Source organism: Toxotes jaculatrix, chromosome 21 (genome assembly GCF_017976425.1).
Source record: "Toxotes jaculatrix isolate fToxJac2 chromosome 21, fToxJac2.pri, whole genome shotgun sequence".
NCBI classification, from domain to species: domain Eukaryota; kingdom Metazoa; phylum Chordata; class Actinopteri; family Toxotidae; genus Toxotes; species Toxotes jaculatrix.
The window spans coordinates 5,560,741-5,581,247 of record NC_054414.1 but is presented as its reverse complement, the minus strand read 5'-3'; the positions used below and the strand labels follow the sequence as shown (position 1 = coordinate 5,581,247).

The window sequence follows — 20,507 nt, the reverse complement described above, 5'->3', positions numbered from 1 at the left end:
GTTTCTTAGGCTTCATGATGCTGTTTGTTCACTAATGTTCTCTAACAAACCCCTGTAGCCTTCACAGAACAGCTGTATTCATACTGAGATTGAAGTACACACAGGTGAACTCTATTTACTAATTAGATGACTTCTGAAGGCAGATGGTTGCATTGGATTTTATTGAGGGGTATCAGAGGAAAGGGGGCTGAATACAAATGCGTGCCACACTTTTTAGATTTTTATTTGTAAAAAATCAACACAAAGTATCATTTTTCTTCCACTTCACAATTGTGCACCACTTTGTGTGTCTATCGCATAAAATGGCAATAAAATACATTTCAGTTTGTGGTTGTAATGTGACAAACTGTGGAAAAGTTTAAGGGGTATGGACACTTTTGCAAGGCACCGTACATGTTCACATGATGAGTAATGATTACAAACATTACTGATGTAAAGACACACTATTAACAATATCTCACAGACTAAGCTCTTAGATTTCATTCAAATAACTTAAGTGATTAAAAAGATGTTTAAAAAGATTAATATGAGGGGTCAATACGGGGAGTCACCCGTCACAGCTCTGTTTTCAGCCAGCAGATGTCAGTCCAGAGCGACGGACTTTTCATTTACTGCCGAGGAGGAAAGAAAACTAATGCAGGAAAAACTAAATCCTACAGATTTTCATGTGCAGCTGCGGGTGTAAAATTTAAATAAATAACGAAAGAAAAAGAAATTGAGGCCATTATTAGGTGACGTGAAGGACTGCACGCGCGAGATATCTATCACCTGCCTCTGGCCAATGTATGTGAAACATCAACTATATTTCCCAGAATGCACTGAGCGGGCCTAGAGGTTATTCGGTCACGTGCGCTTCATCACAGCACCTGGGCCCTTCTTTCCCTAAGAAATAAGAACTTTGCACTCAGTGTTGAGCAATTTTCGTTATCTTCCGCAGACGCAGATGAGCGCCGGTGGTCTGCCAGTGTTCACTCAGTGCGTATGTGCGCCAGCGACACCGCCGCTAAACCTGCTGCAAATAGCCACCGTGTACCGCTGGACTGCTGCGGAGGACTCAACAACGTGGACTACTCCAAGGTAATACTGATAAAAAAAAAAAGAAAAGTTCAACACGAAGCTGTTCCGCATCTCTGACTTTAACATGTGTCGGCTCTACCGCTCAGAGAGGCTGCGACTCTCGGTTTGACCGAGTGAACCAGTTGCTACCGTGCTGCTGACAACCGGAACTCAGGCGGTGTTCTTTTTTTTTTTTTTTTCGTGTGTGTTTTGTTTTTCAAAATAAAAGCACGGTTTTCAGTTCACTCAAAGCACACGAGTATTTGCTTCAAGCAATGCAATACAGAAGTAACTTTATTGATTTTAATAGCAAATTACGCTGTAAAATATCACTGTGTGATAGAGAAGGAAAATCAGTCTATGTTGCTGCACCTTTTATCAGTCATTAGAATGATTTTTTTTCCAGCATGTGCCCTGCTTCACTTTTAAAAAGCCATGTTACTGTGATTTGGTACACCAGTGACAGGTCAGTGCAGACTTTACAGCGAAATCATGTGGATAAAATTAAAGAAGTTAATCGTTACTTAAACATCTACTGAAGCTTCCAGTTTCACTGAAGAGATGTTGCAGCCAAATACTTTAGATCTGTGGACGATTTCCTCCCTTTGACACGGTTGTCTCTTTCAGATGGACTTGACGCTGATGGAAGACCTGCTAAAACTTATCAACTTTAATGACTCCAGCTTTTGTATCGCAGTGATCACCATCATTTTCAACCCTCTCTTCTGGAACGTGGTAAGAACCACTGCAGATCACACTGTAGACATTACAGCTCCAAAATAATGTTGTGTGGCCTCTTGTGTGCTTAATCTTAATATAGCCAGAACGTTATCTGGTCAAGCTCGATGAGGTCTAGAGAATATCAGGTTATAAAATAAGAAAATCTTGTCTTGTGGAGATTCTGTCATGGCCGTTTGATTGACTGAACGTTTGAAAATTTCAGACACAGGACTGGTGATTGGATGTGGGTTGGGTACAATCAAATTCTCTGTAGCATAAATGTATTGAAGTGTAATGGCAGGTAAGTGTGTGTCTACTCCTTTCAACCCAACTTTGCTGACTGAGTTTCTCTAGACTTCTTTGTGCTGTGTTGAGACAGCAGTCTGACAGTGCAGTATTATCAGTCCAATTAAGAACCTTTTCTGACAGCCACGATCAATAGCAGAGCTTTTGCTTTGCTCTGTTGTTTGTGGCTGTCAGAAAAGGTATGAGTAATCACCAGGTGCTGATCATTATGAACTGATCAGTGAGTCATTGTAACAACTAGGCACATCATAAACGCTGAGCAGCTCTAATTTCGGCTTGGCAAGGTGAACACAGTTGGGCACTGGGTGGGAAGCCAGTGAGGGATCCTGTCTGTGCTGCTTTACTAACTCCTGCTGGCTGACTGGGGCAGCTTCATGTGAACAGGGGAGGGAATCTGTGCATCTGTCCACAGATACGCTGTCACTGACTGGTCTGTCTTTGTCAAATCAAGGCAAGCTGTCCCAACAGCATCCCTGAGCCTGATAAAACCTCTATCTCTGGCTATCACATAGTTTTGTTTCACAGACTAGATGAATACATGAATTTCATGATTTCTTCTCATTTATTTTTAATTGTCTATCATCATTAGGGCAACAAGACTGATTACAGTTGATATCTAATTGACTTCACTTCACATAATCTTGCATCTCGGAATCAGGCCATCAATAATGTCGGTGTTTTGTGCTGTGCTGATTACAGTGCACTGTGAAAGTCCTGACGTATATTTTCACAGAGACGTAGAGAAAGCATCAGAAATGCCCCAGATATTAAGCGCTGTGCAGACTTTAATCACACTTCAAGTCACATTCTTCATCAGTGATGTGGTTTCTGAGTGAATGACGCCAGCACCTCTGTCTAATTATGCTTGGAGCTTTACATAATAGCAGTTAAAGTTAAGTGGTCACATTAGAAAAAAAAAAAAAAAACTCTCATCTTGTATTACTCACCTGCATTCTTGATGTGGCACTTTGCTACTTTGCTGTCATACATTAATTACACCAATAAATTATCTTGGATTTGCTCATAAATAAGAGCAAAATAAAATACTGGATAAAATACCAAAATTTACATTCGCAAGAGGTTGAGAGATGCTGCAGTTGAACTATTATAGTGTTCTGTCGGTCTCCTGTTACTTATTATGACATTGACTGCAGTTTATAAGGAACTCCTATTGTCCAGTTCTGCTAAAATAGCTAGGCTGTGTGACCTTTGGCTGTAATTGGCTCAGTTTACTCTCTGCGTTTGAAAGTCCTTTCAGTGCTTCAGCAGGTGTATGAGTTTCATTTGCAGATTGTTATTCAGCAGACCTTTGATTGTGACTCATTTTTGACTGTTGACTCAGTCCACCATCACACCTGTGTAGCCCAGCAGGAAACATGCTGATCATACAGAGGTGCTGTCCTTTACAGAAGAGAAGCCAGTCACATTAAAGTGAATGTGGTGGTGCTCTTGGCCCTGCACGTGATCCCAAGTCACCCTTTTTGTGCATTATGTGGAAGATGAGCTGTAAGTGGCTGATGGAGGACTGATGGAACTTACTAATACCTGAAACAGGTATTAAAGGATCTTTTTATCTTTTTTTTTAGCTACATTCTTGCAAAGTGGGAGAAGTCGGGGGTGGTGTTTCATTTGATTTTATTGGACGACCACCTCTTAAAGGGAGGAGAAAGAAACGTGATGGATGACTTTATGCTAAAAACGCCATGTTTCCCAGGGATTTCTAATATTTCTGATCACATGTCTGCCACGTGTGATGGCTGAGACGACTGCTGATGGGATTTTTGAAATGTGTCTCATTAGGGCGCTGACTGGCCCCTCTGTTCCTGTACCTCTGGTCCAAGGAACATTTTCATTTATAATAATGACATTTTGATGAAAGGCAGTGGTAAAGTACGTTTCTTCTGCTGCAAGTTACACTGTTGCCTTGTTTCATGGGCATTTTGTCATGTGCTGCATGTGCTGTGCTAGTACCTTACCCCCTGATAGCGCTGAAGGTTTAGCATTTAAGTTCTAATGCTGCTGAAATATGCTGAAACATTTCAACACAAGATAATTGTCTGTGGGTTCATCGCTATGAGCTGACATTTTAGACCCAACTCTTCATCAGTATCAGTATAAAGAGAAATACACTTTTCTATAGGAATGACAGAATTTGTGCTTCTAAGTTGTGTCTGATAAGGACAGGGCATTAATTTGAAAGTTTAGCTCTACACGCATTCAGACTTCCTCAAGGCTGTCTGCCCATATAACTCTCTGCTCTTGCATTTCTGCATCACTGCTTAGTGTCTGGAGCTGTCTCATCTTTTCAGTCACGTTTCCCAGCTACACTCTCATCTTGTTCACCTGACCGGTGAAGCTGCCTTTTTTCTTTGACAGTGGCAGGCAGCCCAGTGAGGTGCACACTGCCCTGTGAGCAGTGCTCACACAAAATGAACCAGCTAATCTTTTCTGCCATTATATTTGCAAGAGACGAATGGAGTTTACAGTACGTTGTCTGCAGTAGCTGCAATACTGACAAAAGCTTTTGCCTTCTCCCGCCTACTCACCTTTAATACAAAGGTGATACTTCAGAGTGAAAGCACAATATTTTGACATTGACGTTCATTTGAACTCACCTTATCTGATGACACAGTGCTTCTTGTTCGTCCTGCTGCCGCCTCGACAGTTCGTATTTCACCTTATCTGTCAAGCCTGGCCTGCACTGAGACTTCCAGAGCACTGAGTACATGCTTGCAAAGAGAACCACAAGTTTTCTGGCCGGAGGCAGGTCTCGTCTTGAGGGTAAAGGGTGTCATGCATCGTGCTGTGATTCAGACAGTTTGTTTTCAATAAGTTTTTATGTTTTCTTTTTTTTTTTTTTATTAAACTGTTTGAAAGCTTTTTAGCGACTTTCCAGATGCCAAGTTTGATCAACCATATGATATATAAGGTAACATACAAATGAAATGTGATGTCAGGGGGTAAGCAGTGATAGAGGAATGTAACCATTATGGGTCTCAACCTAGAGCAGTGGACACAGTGGACTCCTGCACTGTCAGTTTGACCTGTCGAGAAACAACCACAGCTCAGCTGGTACAGATGAGAAAGCTTTTGCCCATATGCACTCTCACAAACTACTACTAAATATGTGTTGTGACGACATGATTCCATGTTGTCCATGTTATGTGTGTTTTGTTTAAGGACTTAGCTGATCAGTTCCAGCTTTTATATTGCAATTTCCATGGTGTGACTAGAACAAAATGAAACACAGAGTGGCAAGAGGAGCATAGAGCATCTGTGGTTGTAACTGCAGGTGTATACTTCAGGTGTATATGCTATCAAATAACAGAGAAAAGACTTGCTAACTTGCTCCTTAATAATGGAGGAATGCTTTGCATTTGCACTGAACACAGTGTCCTTGCTGAATCACAGACACAGCAAGGTCTGTTCCTTGAAAATTTGGTGTGTGTGTGTGTGTGTGTGTGTGTGTGTGTGTGTGTGTGTGTGTGTGTGTGTGTGTGTATGTATGTATGTATGTGTGTGTGGGCACAGATCAGGACGTACCAGCCCCCAACTAACTCTGCTTAACCTTTTATCTCGTCACAACACTGACAAGAACACTGTCCACAAATTACACACATACACACACACACATAGACATAAGGCTTGTAGGTTTAAGTTATGCCTTAGGAAAATGTCTCATGCTGTGATTTATCAGAAGATACAGCGATCGGGAGACATTTTGAAATAAAAGTCTTTATTCATTTGTAATGATTCGGCTTCGACCGACGACTCGCAGACGCCGCTTTAGCTGGCAAGACTTCTGAAAAATCCGGCCTCAGCGGGGCCTGGAGGTCAGTGTGCCACAGTAAGGATGTGACACATTGACCTTATTATGGAACCAGGCCAATCCTGCTGTCAGGCAGAGAACCGTCAGCCTACAGTGGCACCTATTTTTGGGATTGGTAGACTTGCTCTGTCGGGAATGTTAGAAACTCTGCAGGATTAACTGACCTCAGCAACACCTGCATAGGGCAGGGTACTGTGAGTATGTCTTTGTGTGTCTGTGTGTGTGTGGGTGGCTTACATAGTGACTCATCCACAGCCTAGGTTGAGTCTCTGAAAGCCTCCTGAAAGTGCAGATGCACTTTGTAGCACATGGACCGCCTCACTGTCAGCTGGCACAGCACAGCGCTCTCCTTAGACCCAGATCCAGCTTCCAGACTGCTGTGTTTATTGATGCTAATTACACCTGTGCACTGATTGCAGAGTTGGCATCAGGTGCCGATGATGTCATTTCCTCCCACTAAGCACAGCGGTCATAATTGTGGTGACGCGTATTGTGAAGCTGACTCTGTGTGTTTGTGTGCACAATGGAATCATGCACCCAGGAGCAGGATTTGTAGGGGTGTAACAGTAAAGTCAGCTTGTAGTTTTGCATGATACATAAACCAGGCTCTAAGTAAACTGTAGAAAATATATAAAAGACAAAGATCACATCACACTGTGCAACAAATTTAGTTGCACATCTCTGGTTGCATATACTGTTTGGGAGCCAGATGAGATTTAGTTGCTATTGTGAACCATTTTCCTCTTGCACCAATCATGACTTCATGTTTTTCTATCGCAAAATACTTTTTTTTTTTTGTGTGTGTGTGTGTGTGTCCTGCTAAATTTCCATGTTGGCAGCTGAAGACAGAAGCAGTGAAGTTTAACTAAATTGAATTGGTTCAGCCAGCCATTCAATACAGGATGCTACCATCCAAAATAACCCCCAGAGGTGTCATGTCCTGTATTATTTGCCTAAAACATACAACGCATCATTTCCTGTGTGCCAAAAAGACCCCCCCCTCCCCTCACTGGTCGTGCCCAGCTGGATGTGGATTCAGACAGAATAGGCAGTCACATGCAGCACCTTCATTCCTGAACACATTACCCAAGCTAAAAACAAATGAATAATTTGAAGAAGAAGTTTTCTTAATCTTATTGTTCACCTCCTCTTCTCCAGCTCTTCATTTCCTGTTTTTCTCATCTCACCTTGTACCATTTCTTCCTCTGTGCCCTGCTGTTTTCTAGCAGTCTGTCTTGCTGCTCTCACCATCAAGTGTCACACGGAGGGTTAGTGAATCACACAGAAATAATTTTCTCTTTCTTCCTGTATGACTAGGCCTTCATCTCCCCTCTTACTACTTCCCAGTGATCCACAGGTCTTTACTTTGCTACATACAGTGGGGTCCAAAAATCTGAAACCACTTCCCCATTAAAGCAAATAGGAAAGTGGTCTCAGACTTTTGGAGCCCACTATATCTGTGCCATTTTGTAATTTTCCTAGAATTTCTCTCTTTTTTTAATTATCTCTGAATTGAAGATATGGAGCCCTAAAGCTTTGGGATAGGTGAGAATAATTTTCAGTTTGAACCAATTTAAACTGTCGCAAACACGTCGTTGACCTAGTTTCCCGTTCCTAAATCAAATTTGTGCCCACTCGCCCCCAGTGTTAAGTCAGAGAATTTTTGAGCACTAGCAGTGCTATGGAGCCATGTTTTCGTTAGTAACACAGTATTTCACTGATTGACAGGTGATAATAATATGCCAGTTAAAGCAGCAATGGACAATAAAATAAAATGATATGCAGGCAAATGTGTATGTAAACAATGCAGGTATCGGATCTCCCCTTTCAGTCAGCTTTGTAAATGTTTTATAAGAGAAGAAATGCACTCAGCATGCCACAGGCAACTTAAAAGTTTTCATTTAGACCCTTAGGAATCAGTTACCTGGGAAACAGGCATGTGCAGTATTCCTGTGTTCAGTGATTGGAGATAACAATAACAGATGTGGTGCAGAAGATGGAAGCTGTTCCTCATGCACATAAGAAAAACGATGCCTCAGCCCCAGCCTCTGCAGATATCTAACTATTTATCTAACTATTTCGAAGTCAGATCTGGTCCTAAATGAGATTAGATCTATCACCATCTATCTAATGCAGTCTGAGGCTGCATTAGATAGATGTCACGCTGACACTGAGGCTCGAAGGAAAGTGGTCAGCCTGTTCTTTCTTGTTTTATCTCTCCGCCTTAGGCTGACATCTCAGCTGGAATCAAGTGGACATGACGTCAGGCTTTAGATAAGAGGATGTGGGAACTAACTGTGTAAGTACAGCTGGAAGAGCGCAGTGCAAGCCTCGTTCTGCTGACCTTCAAAATAATGCTTCAGTCCAGCAGTAGTGGCTTGAATAAAATGTTAGAAAAGTGCGATTTAAAGTCCAGTTTGAAACCAATGAAAAGCTTTTTAGAGACAAGCTTTTACAAGCATTTCACATGACTGATTTCCAGCCAGGGGATGCAGGGAGACACTGGAGGAGGCACTGATTTAGCATTGCAATTCAATAACACTATCACACTCACAGGACAGCTTAAAAAAAAAAAAAAAAAAAAAAAAGTTCACCAACAGGTAGCTTGAAGGTTTGGTACCCCTGCTTTGGAGAGTGTCAAAAACGTCTTGGTTTTTGTGGACTGACACCCAAAAATCTGGTACATCCACTTAATCTTTAATCGATCATTCTCACTCTGCTTTCAAAGCCTAATCCCAGCTGAGGCTAAAGCCAAACGTCTGCAATTACAGAAACGCACAGAAAAGCAGCATGCATGAAATTGCGTGTGATATGCACACAAAAGTGAGCGTACATAACCTCAAGTGATGTAGCCACCATGTTCTGCTGCCTCTCCAAGGGGCCTTATCTGGTGCCTGAGGGGTCCTGATTCTGCATTGGGCAGAACAATAACGTCTGAATGAGTCATCAGCGGTTAGACAGCCATAAGGAGGGAACGTGTTGGAGAGAGGCAGAGAGAAAAGTGAAGGGGATAGGTGTTTCATTTCATCAGGAGGGTTGGGAGAAATGAGAGAGGAGAGGTAAAGCAAGGTGAAAAAACACCAAAGTCAAAGGGAGTAAAGCAAACAAAAGGGAAAGTGCAACGTGATGTCAGCGTGACCGCCAGCGTATCGCTGGTTATTTACAAACTCTAAATGCTGAGAAAATGAGAGAATAAATGCAGACTGTGCAGATGAGGAACACAAACCTCTCTCAGGTTATTAAAGTGTCACTACTAAGGTGAAATAAATCCATTTTAAAAATGGAGATGCTGAGTGGAGAAGGCAGCAGAAACGAAAATTACATCAAAACTCAAGAAAGAAAAGGACAGAAAAAAACCCTCAATGAATAGATGAATAGATGAGAGGGAAATATACAATAAAGGGGGAAAATACACGGGAAAAAAGATGTGAGTAAGCGTGAAAGGCGGTGTGATGAGTTACTCATAGGATGCGTCAGGTTTGTCATTGGACTGTCACCTCTCCTCAGCATTTACTCAAATCCTTGGGGAAAAAAACTCCAAGTCAAACTCATATTGGACATAATTTGTCTTTTTTTTAAAAAAAATATATATATTTTTTTTTGCTCAATGTTGAAGAACTTTATTCCACAACAAAAGACACCTACTTTGGGATTTCTGTTGGGGCAGAGCAGAAAAATCATACAGTAAATTACAGTTGAGCGTAACACAAGCTGTTAAAAGGTCATTTTGAGACCATATGTACATAAAGAATGATGCGCTTTGTTTTGTATTGAGACTCCTCAGTTTACATACTGTCATGATGGAGTTATTTTTACAGTCTGACGCACAAGTGTTGCACACATGGGAGCATAAAGTCTTTGTCTTAGAACAGAAATTTAATGGCAGCTATATTTAGGGTGATTATTAGCAAGACTTCGTCAGCTGAGGACTGTACATTAACCTGTCAGAGTTTGTATGCTGCTTCTGTGTGTGTGTGTGTGTGTGTGTGTGTCTGTGTGTGTGTGGAGGGGCGGCATGTGCTTGTATCCTTCTCAAGAACCAGTTTTAGTTTTCTGCAGTGACGACTTTTTTTGTACAGTCAGGCTTTTGGCCAATCCTGAGCCCTTTAAGGTTTTTTGTTTTTAGGGTTCAGAAGTGAACTGTTGTTCCTTCAGTGTCCTTCAAGGTGCACCAAACAATGTGTCAGTTGTGTGTTAATTAGAATATCTTGTTCCAGTTTGCATCATTACATGCAGTCTTGTATAATTGACCGCACACTAAGCCTCGCTTGCAGTACTTCCTTTTAGCATGACTGTCAGACCTATTCAGCACTGCACGTAGGCAGTTTACAGTGATTACCATTTACCACTCCTTTTGAAGCAATGGGTCTACGGCTGAGATTTTAATTTTTCCACCTGACTTGTGCTGAACTGAGAACCATGTAAAAAGGTCTTAGATATGTATGTGATGGATACTGTACATGTTACCGTGCTAAAATGTTGAGGCTGAAGCTAGTGAGGTCTGAGGTAGAAAATCAACACGTCTCCCCCCCACCAGTTTATGATCCATTCAGACAGCAGCAGAATAAGGGTGCTGCATCGTTCATGTCATGTTAGTCTGTCCTAGTGTTAAGATATGGCAAGAAAGCGGCTCTAACATTAGCCCTGAGATTTGATATAGCTCTCTTTAAATAACCTGTAACTCTGCATAATATTGTAATTTTCTTTGCCTTTGGAAATAAATCTAGGTTGCTACTGTAGGTAGGTAAGCGTGCTAACATTTTTCAGGTTACATTAGTGCAGATAAGCAGACTACTCAGTCCATTCCTTACACTTTAGGTCTGTAGTTTTTAGTTATGGAGACACAACCCTTCAAACATTGTACAATCAGTTATTAAATAGAGTATAATGTTTTTCTTTAGTTTTTTTTTCCCCCCCCTGGTCTCAGCTAATTTGGCTTGTAGCTGCCCAGTTCATCTGAAGTCAAACGATGCTGATTACTTTGTCTTTCGGTAGCTACACAAACATCGTATCCTCTCTCAATCTCGCCTCAAAAGCAGAGGTCAGCCGCATTATGACAGCTAGATCCCCAACCACATACATGCATGAACAAACTGTCTGCATGTGGCGATGAAGCCGATAGGGCAAACACATTATTAAACATCATCTGATCTTCTCCCTGCATATGGAGCAAGTCTCAGTCATCAGATCTGTGCTGCCCAGTGACCTACATCTATGGGAACAAAGTATTCGTCAGGTCATGCTGTCCACGTCGTCTGCTGCATTGGCCGGTAGTCTCATGCCTCTAAAGCTGTTTGTTGCTGCTACCACAATCACCATGTGCATGTGCAAGTCCACATCGTGTCAGCTTCCTATTGTCTGTGCTGAAAAGCTCCCACCAAAGCAAGATTAATGTGTGCAGGAGTTCACTACTCAGCCTGTGCAGGAAGGCCTCGCCAAAACCAATTGATTGACAGCTTGGCCCTTCAAGGAAAAGCAACAGGGAAAAGAAAGGGATAAAAATAAATGAATGACATATATAAATAAAATATACAGAAAAAATAAAGTAATTTATGTGTAAATAAATATAAATATATATGGAGATAACTGAATGAAAATGCTTAATTATTGCTTTATGTTTTGGTTGTCTTTATATTTACACGTTTTTAACTTATTCTTTTATTTATTCCTCTCTATAATTCTACAGACCAAAAGGTAGTATGCCCATAATGTTGCTAATAAAGCCCCAATACAAAGAAAAACTATGAGTAAGTCAAGTGTAGTAAGTTGATGTTGAACCAGGACTTCAGTAGATGTTTAAAACCAACAGTAAGGGGAAAATGTTTAGCATTTGTCTTTGCTTACTCTTTCAAATAAGTTTGGCAAACCCTGGGGATTGTTTACAACCTATATCATCATCTTACCACTTGTGTTTGTTGCCTTGTTGGACCTATTTTTTGTGATTTCCCTGCTTCTCGAGATCTTTGCATTGATTTTAGGTAATATTATAACTGGTAGAACCTATGGCCTGATATCTGAATCTCTATAAAACCAGAGTTGTAACAAACTGTTGTTTTGATTACAACCATCTGTTGTCTCTCATGTTCTACATTATTATCTTAGCACAAAGGGATTTGGTACTGTACTGCTGATCCAACTGAGAATTTTCCTCACGAGTTTGAGAACCAAACCAGAGCTAAAATACCAGTGAATTCTGTATTTCAAACTGTTTGTGAGGAAGAAGACTCAAATTTTCCTGTTTGTGTTGCTTGATTGTACGTAGGTGATTGATAACATGATGGTCAGATGAACTTGTTAAAATATATCAAGGCTTATTGTTGTGTTTGTCTTTCTGCCTTGTGGTCAAAAAAAATCCCTTAATGTAGGTTGACCTCAGATGACTGCGATACTAAAGGCAACAGAATTCAGTCGCAGATCTGACTCATTAACCAAAGTCTTTATTTTAAATATGTATTTGGTTCAGCCAGGTAAGAGATATTCACATAGGTATTCATGACTTCAGTGAAGGACTAAAGATTCAGTTCATTGTTTACATGTTTTTATTCATTGGACTCAATTACGCTGATTGCAAAGGTGATACGACCTCAGATGTACCCACACTGTGAGCACTCCATGTTGAGATTGCTGTTGTTTCTCTTCAGATTGTGTATTGTTAATATTTCAGAACTTGGAACTGCTATTTGTGTATGTATTTATTTAAATTAGACTCAGATTCAGTCCCAAGTATTCACTAGTTCTTAAAGGAACGTTAAGCTACAGCCAAATCGTTTTTTTGGGGGGGGGGTTGCATCATTGTTCGAAGTATTCTTTAAGTGACAAGAGCACAAACAAAAGAGACAAAAAAAAATAATCGTGGCTGATTGTTTATAAATTGTAAATTTATAGATAAAAAAAAAATCAACAAGACAGTAATCCCTTCTTTGTAGAAGTCAGTGTGCACAGCAGGAACAGTGTCTGCATGGTAACCATTATTTAATCTTGGGGTAGGGGTAGTAGTCTGAGGGGGCCAAATTAGGTCAAATCAGGCCAGAGACCTTGTTAAGTGATAAGCCCTTGAGACTGAAGTAGCAGATGACTGCACGGAGTCTAATATTGTCCATTTTCTCAGACTTTTCTGCTGACTTTCAATTTTTCAATTACCCGAAACAGAAATACCACAGATGTTATTAACTTCAGACTTTCTGCATAATCACTCAAAGAGTTGAACTGCACATGTATATAAAGAGAGCTGTATAACTCATCTCCCTAAACCTTGGCCCACAGATTTATCAGTCACCCCTTGGATATCATCTGACAGTATGTACCATCATCTTGCCCACGCCAACTGTCACTGACAATCCTTTGTGTTGCAGAAGATAAATATGGAGCCCTCGATAACTTGTCATATATTGAGTAAGTCTCTGTCTGTCCCTTCAGGTTAAAGGCTTTCATGCTTTACAAAATTCAAAAAATACCTGTCCTTCCAGCCTGTCCTCCTATCCACTGTACCACAGTTTGGTCAACAGTCTGTATATCCTTACTTTTCCACAAAGGCAGATGATCAGTGTCAAGAAACCAAGGTCACACTGTGACTGAAATGTTTCTGTACGTGGAAGGCAATGGTTATAGTCACACGACTGTGTCCATGACAAACTAGCCGCAGCCTGAGACTATCAACCCTTTATGGCTGTTCTAAAATATGTTTTCTTGTACACTGTTTTCCTTTGATGTTTTTATTTGATCTGCTCAATTTTGTGATAGTGATACAAGGAGAACATTTAAGTCCATTGCTGTGACATTTGTATGGATTCGTTTTGCGATTTTTCAGTCTGTAAGCATTTCAGTTGAAGCATTGTGGGTGATATAATCAGGGTGATGTAATGGCCTTTGCCTGGAGGTGGAATGGATATAGTCGTAACACAAGTCCTAATCTTATTAGGCTTTAAACTAATATGAAAGGGAGGTTTTGAGGATAGAATGAAATGGTGGTTATTGGCGAACATAATGACATATTGACATATTGTATATTTTACTCTTTCCAGTCTAGTAAAATTTAACTTTCAGATCCACTTTTTCCTCTGTTCATTCAAAGGTAGTAAAAACATACAGTAAATTAGCTATTGAGAATAAGCTCCTCTTGCTGTACCACTAGGCAACGCAACTAACAGATCTTTTGCGATTCTGTGGCTGAAAAGTTAACCAAGCAGTGGTAGGGGAAAGGCCCTGGGTCATTTTTTTCTTTTAGGAGCAAATTTCACAGAAATCTGACTTCAACATGCTGAGGAATCTCATGTGCATGTGGGGACAAAAATAAAATTTCATTTCAATCTATTCAGTAGCTGTTGAGATACTTCACTAACAACCTAGAATGCTGTGGTAAAAATTGGACTGCTGGTGGCACAAGAAGAGAAATCAGATTACCACCAAATTAGGGAATCACAATGTCCAAAATATCATGACAATCCAGGGGTTTCAATAGTAGTAGCTCAATCATGTTACAGGCCAATATTGCGAACTCTAGCCGCAGCCACACTGCTGTCATGGTCTAAAAATTCAGTTGTCCTCTCCCCAAATTTTGATCCATTTTTATGTAAATGTAGTTTGATTCAGAAAATACTGTGCTCCCAATATCTTTTTGCACAGCAGTTGACAAATTGTCCAGAAATCCGCAGGTATTTAAATATTCAGTCAGTGTTTTGTGAATTGAGGAGGATTTAATCAGGAGCTGGGGTTTCTGGTGTTGCATGTGATTTGTCTGTGTTCTTGTTCTCTTTCTTTGTTTTTACTCCGGTACAGCACACACCCTGGCATTAACACACTTGGTTGTGTGTGCGTGCGCATTTGTTCCCGTGTGCTTGTTGTACTCTATTACACAATGCTGTACACTAATACAGTGGATCAATCTCACCAGCTGCTGATGGGGCTGGTGGATTCACAGTTCAGACTGGAGACTGTATCCCTGGAGAGGCTGAAAATTACCACAACCTCCAAGTACCCCCTTCACACTGTAGTATTACATAAGTTGTACTTTAGGTCCTGCTGTCAAAGTGTGTATTCCTGGTGTGTGGATGAGGGTGTGATGAGGGGAGGATGAGTTGGGTGGGGGTCCCGCTTCTGCTGCTTAGATGTTCTTCCATGAAGGAACATCAGATGTCAAAAGCCCCTCCGCCTCAGATGTCATCCTAATGTCCTGACAAACCCATTCAAGTGCCTGCATCTTAGATTTAAGTGGGCTGATGGGGACTCAGAAGGAGCCTGTTACCTGAGCCTTGATTGAATTTGTCTTGGAGAGCTGCTAGTTCTGCCAAGCTGGCACCACTCCCTGTACTTTCCTCATCCATGCCTTCTGTTATTTCCATGGCTTGATTGATGATTTGATAACAGCATCACTAGTCTGTGTGCAGAACACCTGAGTATTTTTAGTGTACTCCATCACCCCATGGACAGCTTGTAAATTGTGTTGAATGATTGTGAGGGAGCTTGCAGTCCCATCACTGCCTCAGAATAGAGTGTACTAGCATAAATGGCCCGCTAATGTGGCGATATTGGAGGTTGCTTGGCATGTTTCCCACAAGGGAAAAAAGATCTGTATTTCTCATAATAAACCTCTTAGAGATGATGAGATGTGATGAAAGAAAGAGACAAGTGTCTCTGAAAAAAGGTGCTAAGTGTGTCTTTTTTTTTTTTTGACAGCAGCTTATGCAGTGTGAAAATCAGCCATCACTAATGAGGAACAAATCCATGTACAGAATGAATCAAACATTCCCACACCTGTCAAGTGTATTGGCATATGTGTGCACATTTGTACGCATCATCTCCTATGCTCAACCTCCAAGCAGCAAATGCAGCGCATTCACTTCTTGATGACCCTTTCAGTGCAAAATCACCACTATATTGTGCCTTGAATCATCAGTACAGTGTATTATGATTGGAGGCTTATGCTGTAATCACTCTCCCACTTCTTATGTCATCCTCATGAATGTCAGTATCAGAGTCCAGCTTCACATGGACTCGCACCCGGTCTACCTGTTTAGTGGAATCTAAAGGCAAGTGTCATTGTCATTGGTCACAATATGTCTCTTGGAGTACAGTAATACATTTTATATTGCAAGCAATTTCCTCTTCCTCCCTTACATGAGTATGACCACACACTCGATCTCTTTTTATCTCCTGTCTCTATTGTAATTCAGGTTTTTTTTATCTTCAGTTGGAGCCTAAGCAGCAGTTTTGTTGAGGGTACTTGAATGGTTATATTACGCATCTCACGCTTTGACTTTTCCAGTCATTCTGCAGAGGTAGAACGTGGGGGAACATGATGTAACATTAGTCATAAATATGTGAAATTTGATGTAGATGGAAACATGTCTGCACTCTTCCAGACATCTTTCTTTTCTTTTATTGTATTGTATGTACTCACACTAAAAGAATACTTTTTTTTTTTTTTTTTTTTTTTTAGTTTTTCTTATTTTTCATCATCTGATAATTGTTTTGGACATTCGCACTGGCATCTTTGACGGTTGACTAGTTATACCTACAGACATGCATGTGCAAACTGCACTTGCATATCAGTAGCAAGTAAACCATCGAATTCCACTGTGATTTATCATCTCAAGTCAAAGTTGTTCTGGTCAAAATGTGTGACATCTTGTCTTTTCTGTTAATCAAGGTGTAGGCTTCTCTGTGCAAGATCTGCAGTAAGTTTGAGACGTTTGAGACAGTGTACTGTTACACAAGTTGTATTGGGATAGCTCAGTTCATAGGTCATAGGGGGAGGTATGAGGCTGGTGACCACAGCAGAGAGTTGGAAGTTAGCAGTATAGCTGTGATTAATCTCTCTCTTGAAAACAAGAGAGGATGCTGACATACATAGACAGTATGTGTTACATTATGTCTCACATTTAAAATGCTACACACCTACATCAAAATGCATTACATCATCTTATCATGTCTGCATTCACAAACTTGTTACCTAATTCCCATCATTATCCCCTCTGCTTTTTTCTATTCTTTTCTTTGATCATTGTTCCGTCTACCTCCTGCTCGCCCTGTCCCAGCGTCCTACAGAGCACACTGTAATGTAATCAACATATGAAGGTTACCACAAGTCTGAGTCACAGAAGATCTTAAATTGTAGGGCTGTTATTGCACAGCAGTCTTCTTCTCTTTGTAGAGAGACAGGCAGGAAGGAGGGATGAAAGTGATATGAATGCAGACGTTGCTAGCGGTTGTGATTAAAAGACAGTGGACATGGTGTGCAGAGGAACAAGGAGCAGAAGACCAGAGATCCAGTATAGTCAGTTATTCTAAAGATCCAAAGGCCCTAAGGTTAGTGACTCTGAGTTGGACTCTGCAGTGAACATATCTTGCAAAAGATTGTGCCGACTCATACTTTCCCATGGAGCTCAAAAACCAGTAAGAATGAATTTCGGTTCTGCAGTGGCTGACTTTCTTTATTTCCTCTCACCTTTGTTCATTTTCCTGCTTCTTTTTCTGTCTTTCCTCTCCTGAAGATGGAAAAGGCATTGCCATGGCAACATTTGTGTCTTTTATGTTTTGTCGTGTCTCACAGTCATCTACGCACTTCCTCGGCCCGCAGTCGGTAATTTAGAAGTTTGTCAATAAGTAGGTCTACAACCCAGTCAGGTTCAACGCACTGACAGACAGGTCAAATGCTCTTTCTTTCTTTATGTTGCGTAACTGATGGGAGTTGAATAGTTTCTATTTAAAGTGTGAAGGACATCTCGGAAAATGCAGCTGTAATTCCATCTGAGCCGTAGTAATTGTGGAAAAGACACTCTGAGTTTAATGTCCTTAGGTTCAGGCTTTTTTTTTCAGCATTGAAACTAATCCAGGTCATAATTTTCTTTATCAAAGCCTAGAATAAGCCTGGACAATTAAAGGGAAGTGGACGAGTTAGGGACTGTCTCAAAAGTGCATGCAAAATAGCTAAGAGAGCTTGTTCGAACAGCTTTCTCATTTTTTCAGAGACACTTGAAACCAATAGCATTTTCATGTGGGGCCTTTTCCCATTACATGTGCAGTATGTTGATCTGTTGAGCCTCTTTTTTTGGCAATGGCCTCAAATTTTTCTTAAAAATAACCTTGTAATTCTTTTCTTTAGAGACTACATATTTGATTAATAGCTACATGGTTAGAACATAATGTTATTTTCTGAGCAGCTTAGAGCCTGCTCACATCAATAATTAAATAGTTGTAGCCTTGTGTTACACCCCTGCGGTAAAAAGCCTGTTAAAAAAATCTCTCTACACAAACTCCCATGATTCTGCTTAATGACTTGTAAGTGATTGTGTTTGTGTCCAAATACACAAATCCAGTCCCTTGTAAATTATGATGTGGCAAAGACTTGAAAAGCAAATCAGGGGCAAAAATCTCAAGTGGTCTTGAAAAGAAATATGCTAAAAATACACACCAGTAAACAAAAAATCATGCAGATGCCATAGCAATCAAGTTGAGAAAAAAAAAAAAAAACCCCACACACTTGGTCTTACTTTCAGACACTCCTGCTGTTTGGACACAGTGTTAGTCATCCCATCAATCAGCTGTTCACTCAGTGACCTCTCCAGCCAGTCAGTCAGTCAGTCAGTATTTGCATTCATTCATTCATTCAGTCGGTCATCAGTGTGTTAACTCCTCAGCAGATTCTGAGCTTCATGCCCTGAGACTAGTTTGGGATAGATAGATATTTCAGCCAGCTCCTTCTCTGTCACTGTTTTATATTCTCTGTCTCCCTATCAGTGCTAACTCTGATAATAGATCAGTGATTAAATCGAGATATAAATATTACCATCCACTGCATTAAATACTCATTTTTCCCTAAAAGCTGAAGTGAGATTTCATGAAATGACATTCTTTAACACTAAGAAAGAAACGGAAATGAATCCCTGAAAGACATATTCTTCTGCCATTGTGAGAGGAAAATAATGCAACGTGAAAAATCTGCAACCACCTAGGAGACGAGGTTTCATATTAAAAGGCAGCGCACTTTTCGTCAAAGCATCAAAACGGTCATCTGTGGAAGGGAAGTGAAAGTAGGCAATAATATTGACTCTTTACTCATTGTAAATGCCTTTTTTTCCCCTTAATTATAGACTATAACAAAATAAAGTAAACCTAATCACAAAAGACTTTAAAGCTGCTACAATAAAATATACATGCAGTTTCTCAGAGAGGAGATGGGGGAGACCAGACCAGAGAAAGAAGCAAGGCACAAACCAGTTAATAGTTTAAAAAAAAAAAAACCTTTTTTTTTTTGGAATCCACCTATATTTCCATCCGTTATTGTTTTTCAGATGGTTCCCCTCAGAATATTACAGGAAGTAATATTGCAGTTTCTCTAACAACTTAATGGGATTGTAAAGGGAAACACCATCATCTCATTCTCACTCCTCTGCTCTCTGTTATTGGTCAGGTGGCGAGATGGGAACATCATACGCGGACAATCTCCAGGCTCTTTGGCAGCCCTCACCTGGCCTGTTACTGCCTGGGCTTCGTCATCATTTTGCTCAACGTCTACCGCAGCCACAGGTAAAGCTCTCATCTTTCTTTCTGGGAGAACAGCCTCCTCTTCATGTTTGGTGCTGTAAAGCAGTTCAGCAGATTTCCTGCCGACTCCAACCTGCTCACTCACAATATGAAATGCCTAAGGCCTTACGTAACTTTCCTCTCAACTACTCAGTTTTGTTTTCTGTTTCATATTGATGCTAAAATGCTAGAGCCTGCTGAGCCACTTCGTTAAACCTTTCTGTTCAGGTTCTCCCAGGCAAGACTCGCTCTACTTCCCTTTTCGTCCTGTACGTCTCCCTCTTCTTCTGTCCTCCACCTCTGTGTCCTCTTTTCTTCTCGCACGCTGCTGCTCTCTTCCTTCTTCCTCCCATCCTCGTCCGTGCCCACGGCTCTGTATGTGCCAGTGTCACCCCCACGCCTGCCACCATACAGCAGCCAGTGGAAGTACACACTCCCACACCTCCCACTATGGATCAAAATGGTGACAAAGCACCCTCGAAAAAAAAACACACACACATACAGTATGCCAGTATGAGAAGGCTTCTTTTTCTTTCTTTTCTCAAAGGATGTCTATGATGTCTGTTGCCAGGCAACAACGCTTTTCGAACAAGCTGCTTTGCAGCGATAAAGCTTCTTGCCACTTTTGCTCCTGTGCTTCTGAAGAGAATGTTTATCGACACTCAGCGCAACATGAGAAACTAAAAATAGTTGTAGTACATAACAGTTCATTCACTCTGATGTGTTAGGAACAGAATATGTGAATGAGTTGAACAATGTCTCAACTGTTCAACTTGGACTTCTTTGGACTGCTTTCAGTTGCACTATTCCACTGTAATGATTAAAAATATCCAATAATCGCTCTGAAAATGAAGATCCTGCCATTTTACACACAAAACTCAATGCAATGGTCGTTGAATGTACAGCACAGCCTGTTGTGTAATGTCTTCTGTGGCTCTCAAGGGACGTGGTCAAGTCAAAGAAAATAACCTCAACTTGGTAATATATAACACAAAGCATGCTAGACAAGCTAAGGGCCAGGAGTTTGAACAATGTGCAAATACCAGGTAGGGAGCAGGTAACAAGATACCTCAAG

General features: G+C 40.8%; 1 protein-coding gene across 1 annotated transcript in view; it reads left to right on the top strand.

Annotated features, from left to right (window-relative positions):
* Nucleotides 1-854: 854 nt before the first annotated feature.
* The window catches only part of pemt (phosphatidylethanolamine N-methyltransferase), a 46,136-nt gene continuing 26,483 nt past the window's right edge, over nt 855-20,507 (top strand). The window contains exons 1-3 of the mRNA XM_041029419.1: nt 855-1,077; nt 1,684-1,791; nt 19,320-19,435. Of these exons, the coding sequence (XP_040885353.1) occupies nt 982-1,077; nt 1,684-1,791; nt 19,320-19,435 (320 nt within the window). The 5' untranslated portion in view covers nt 855-981. The remainder of the gene's footprint in view (nt 1,078-1,683; nt 1,792-19,319; nt 19,436-20,507) is intronic.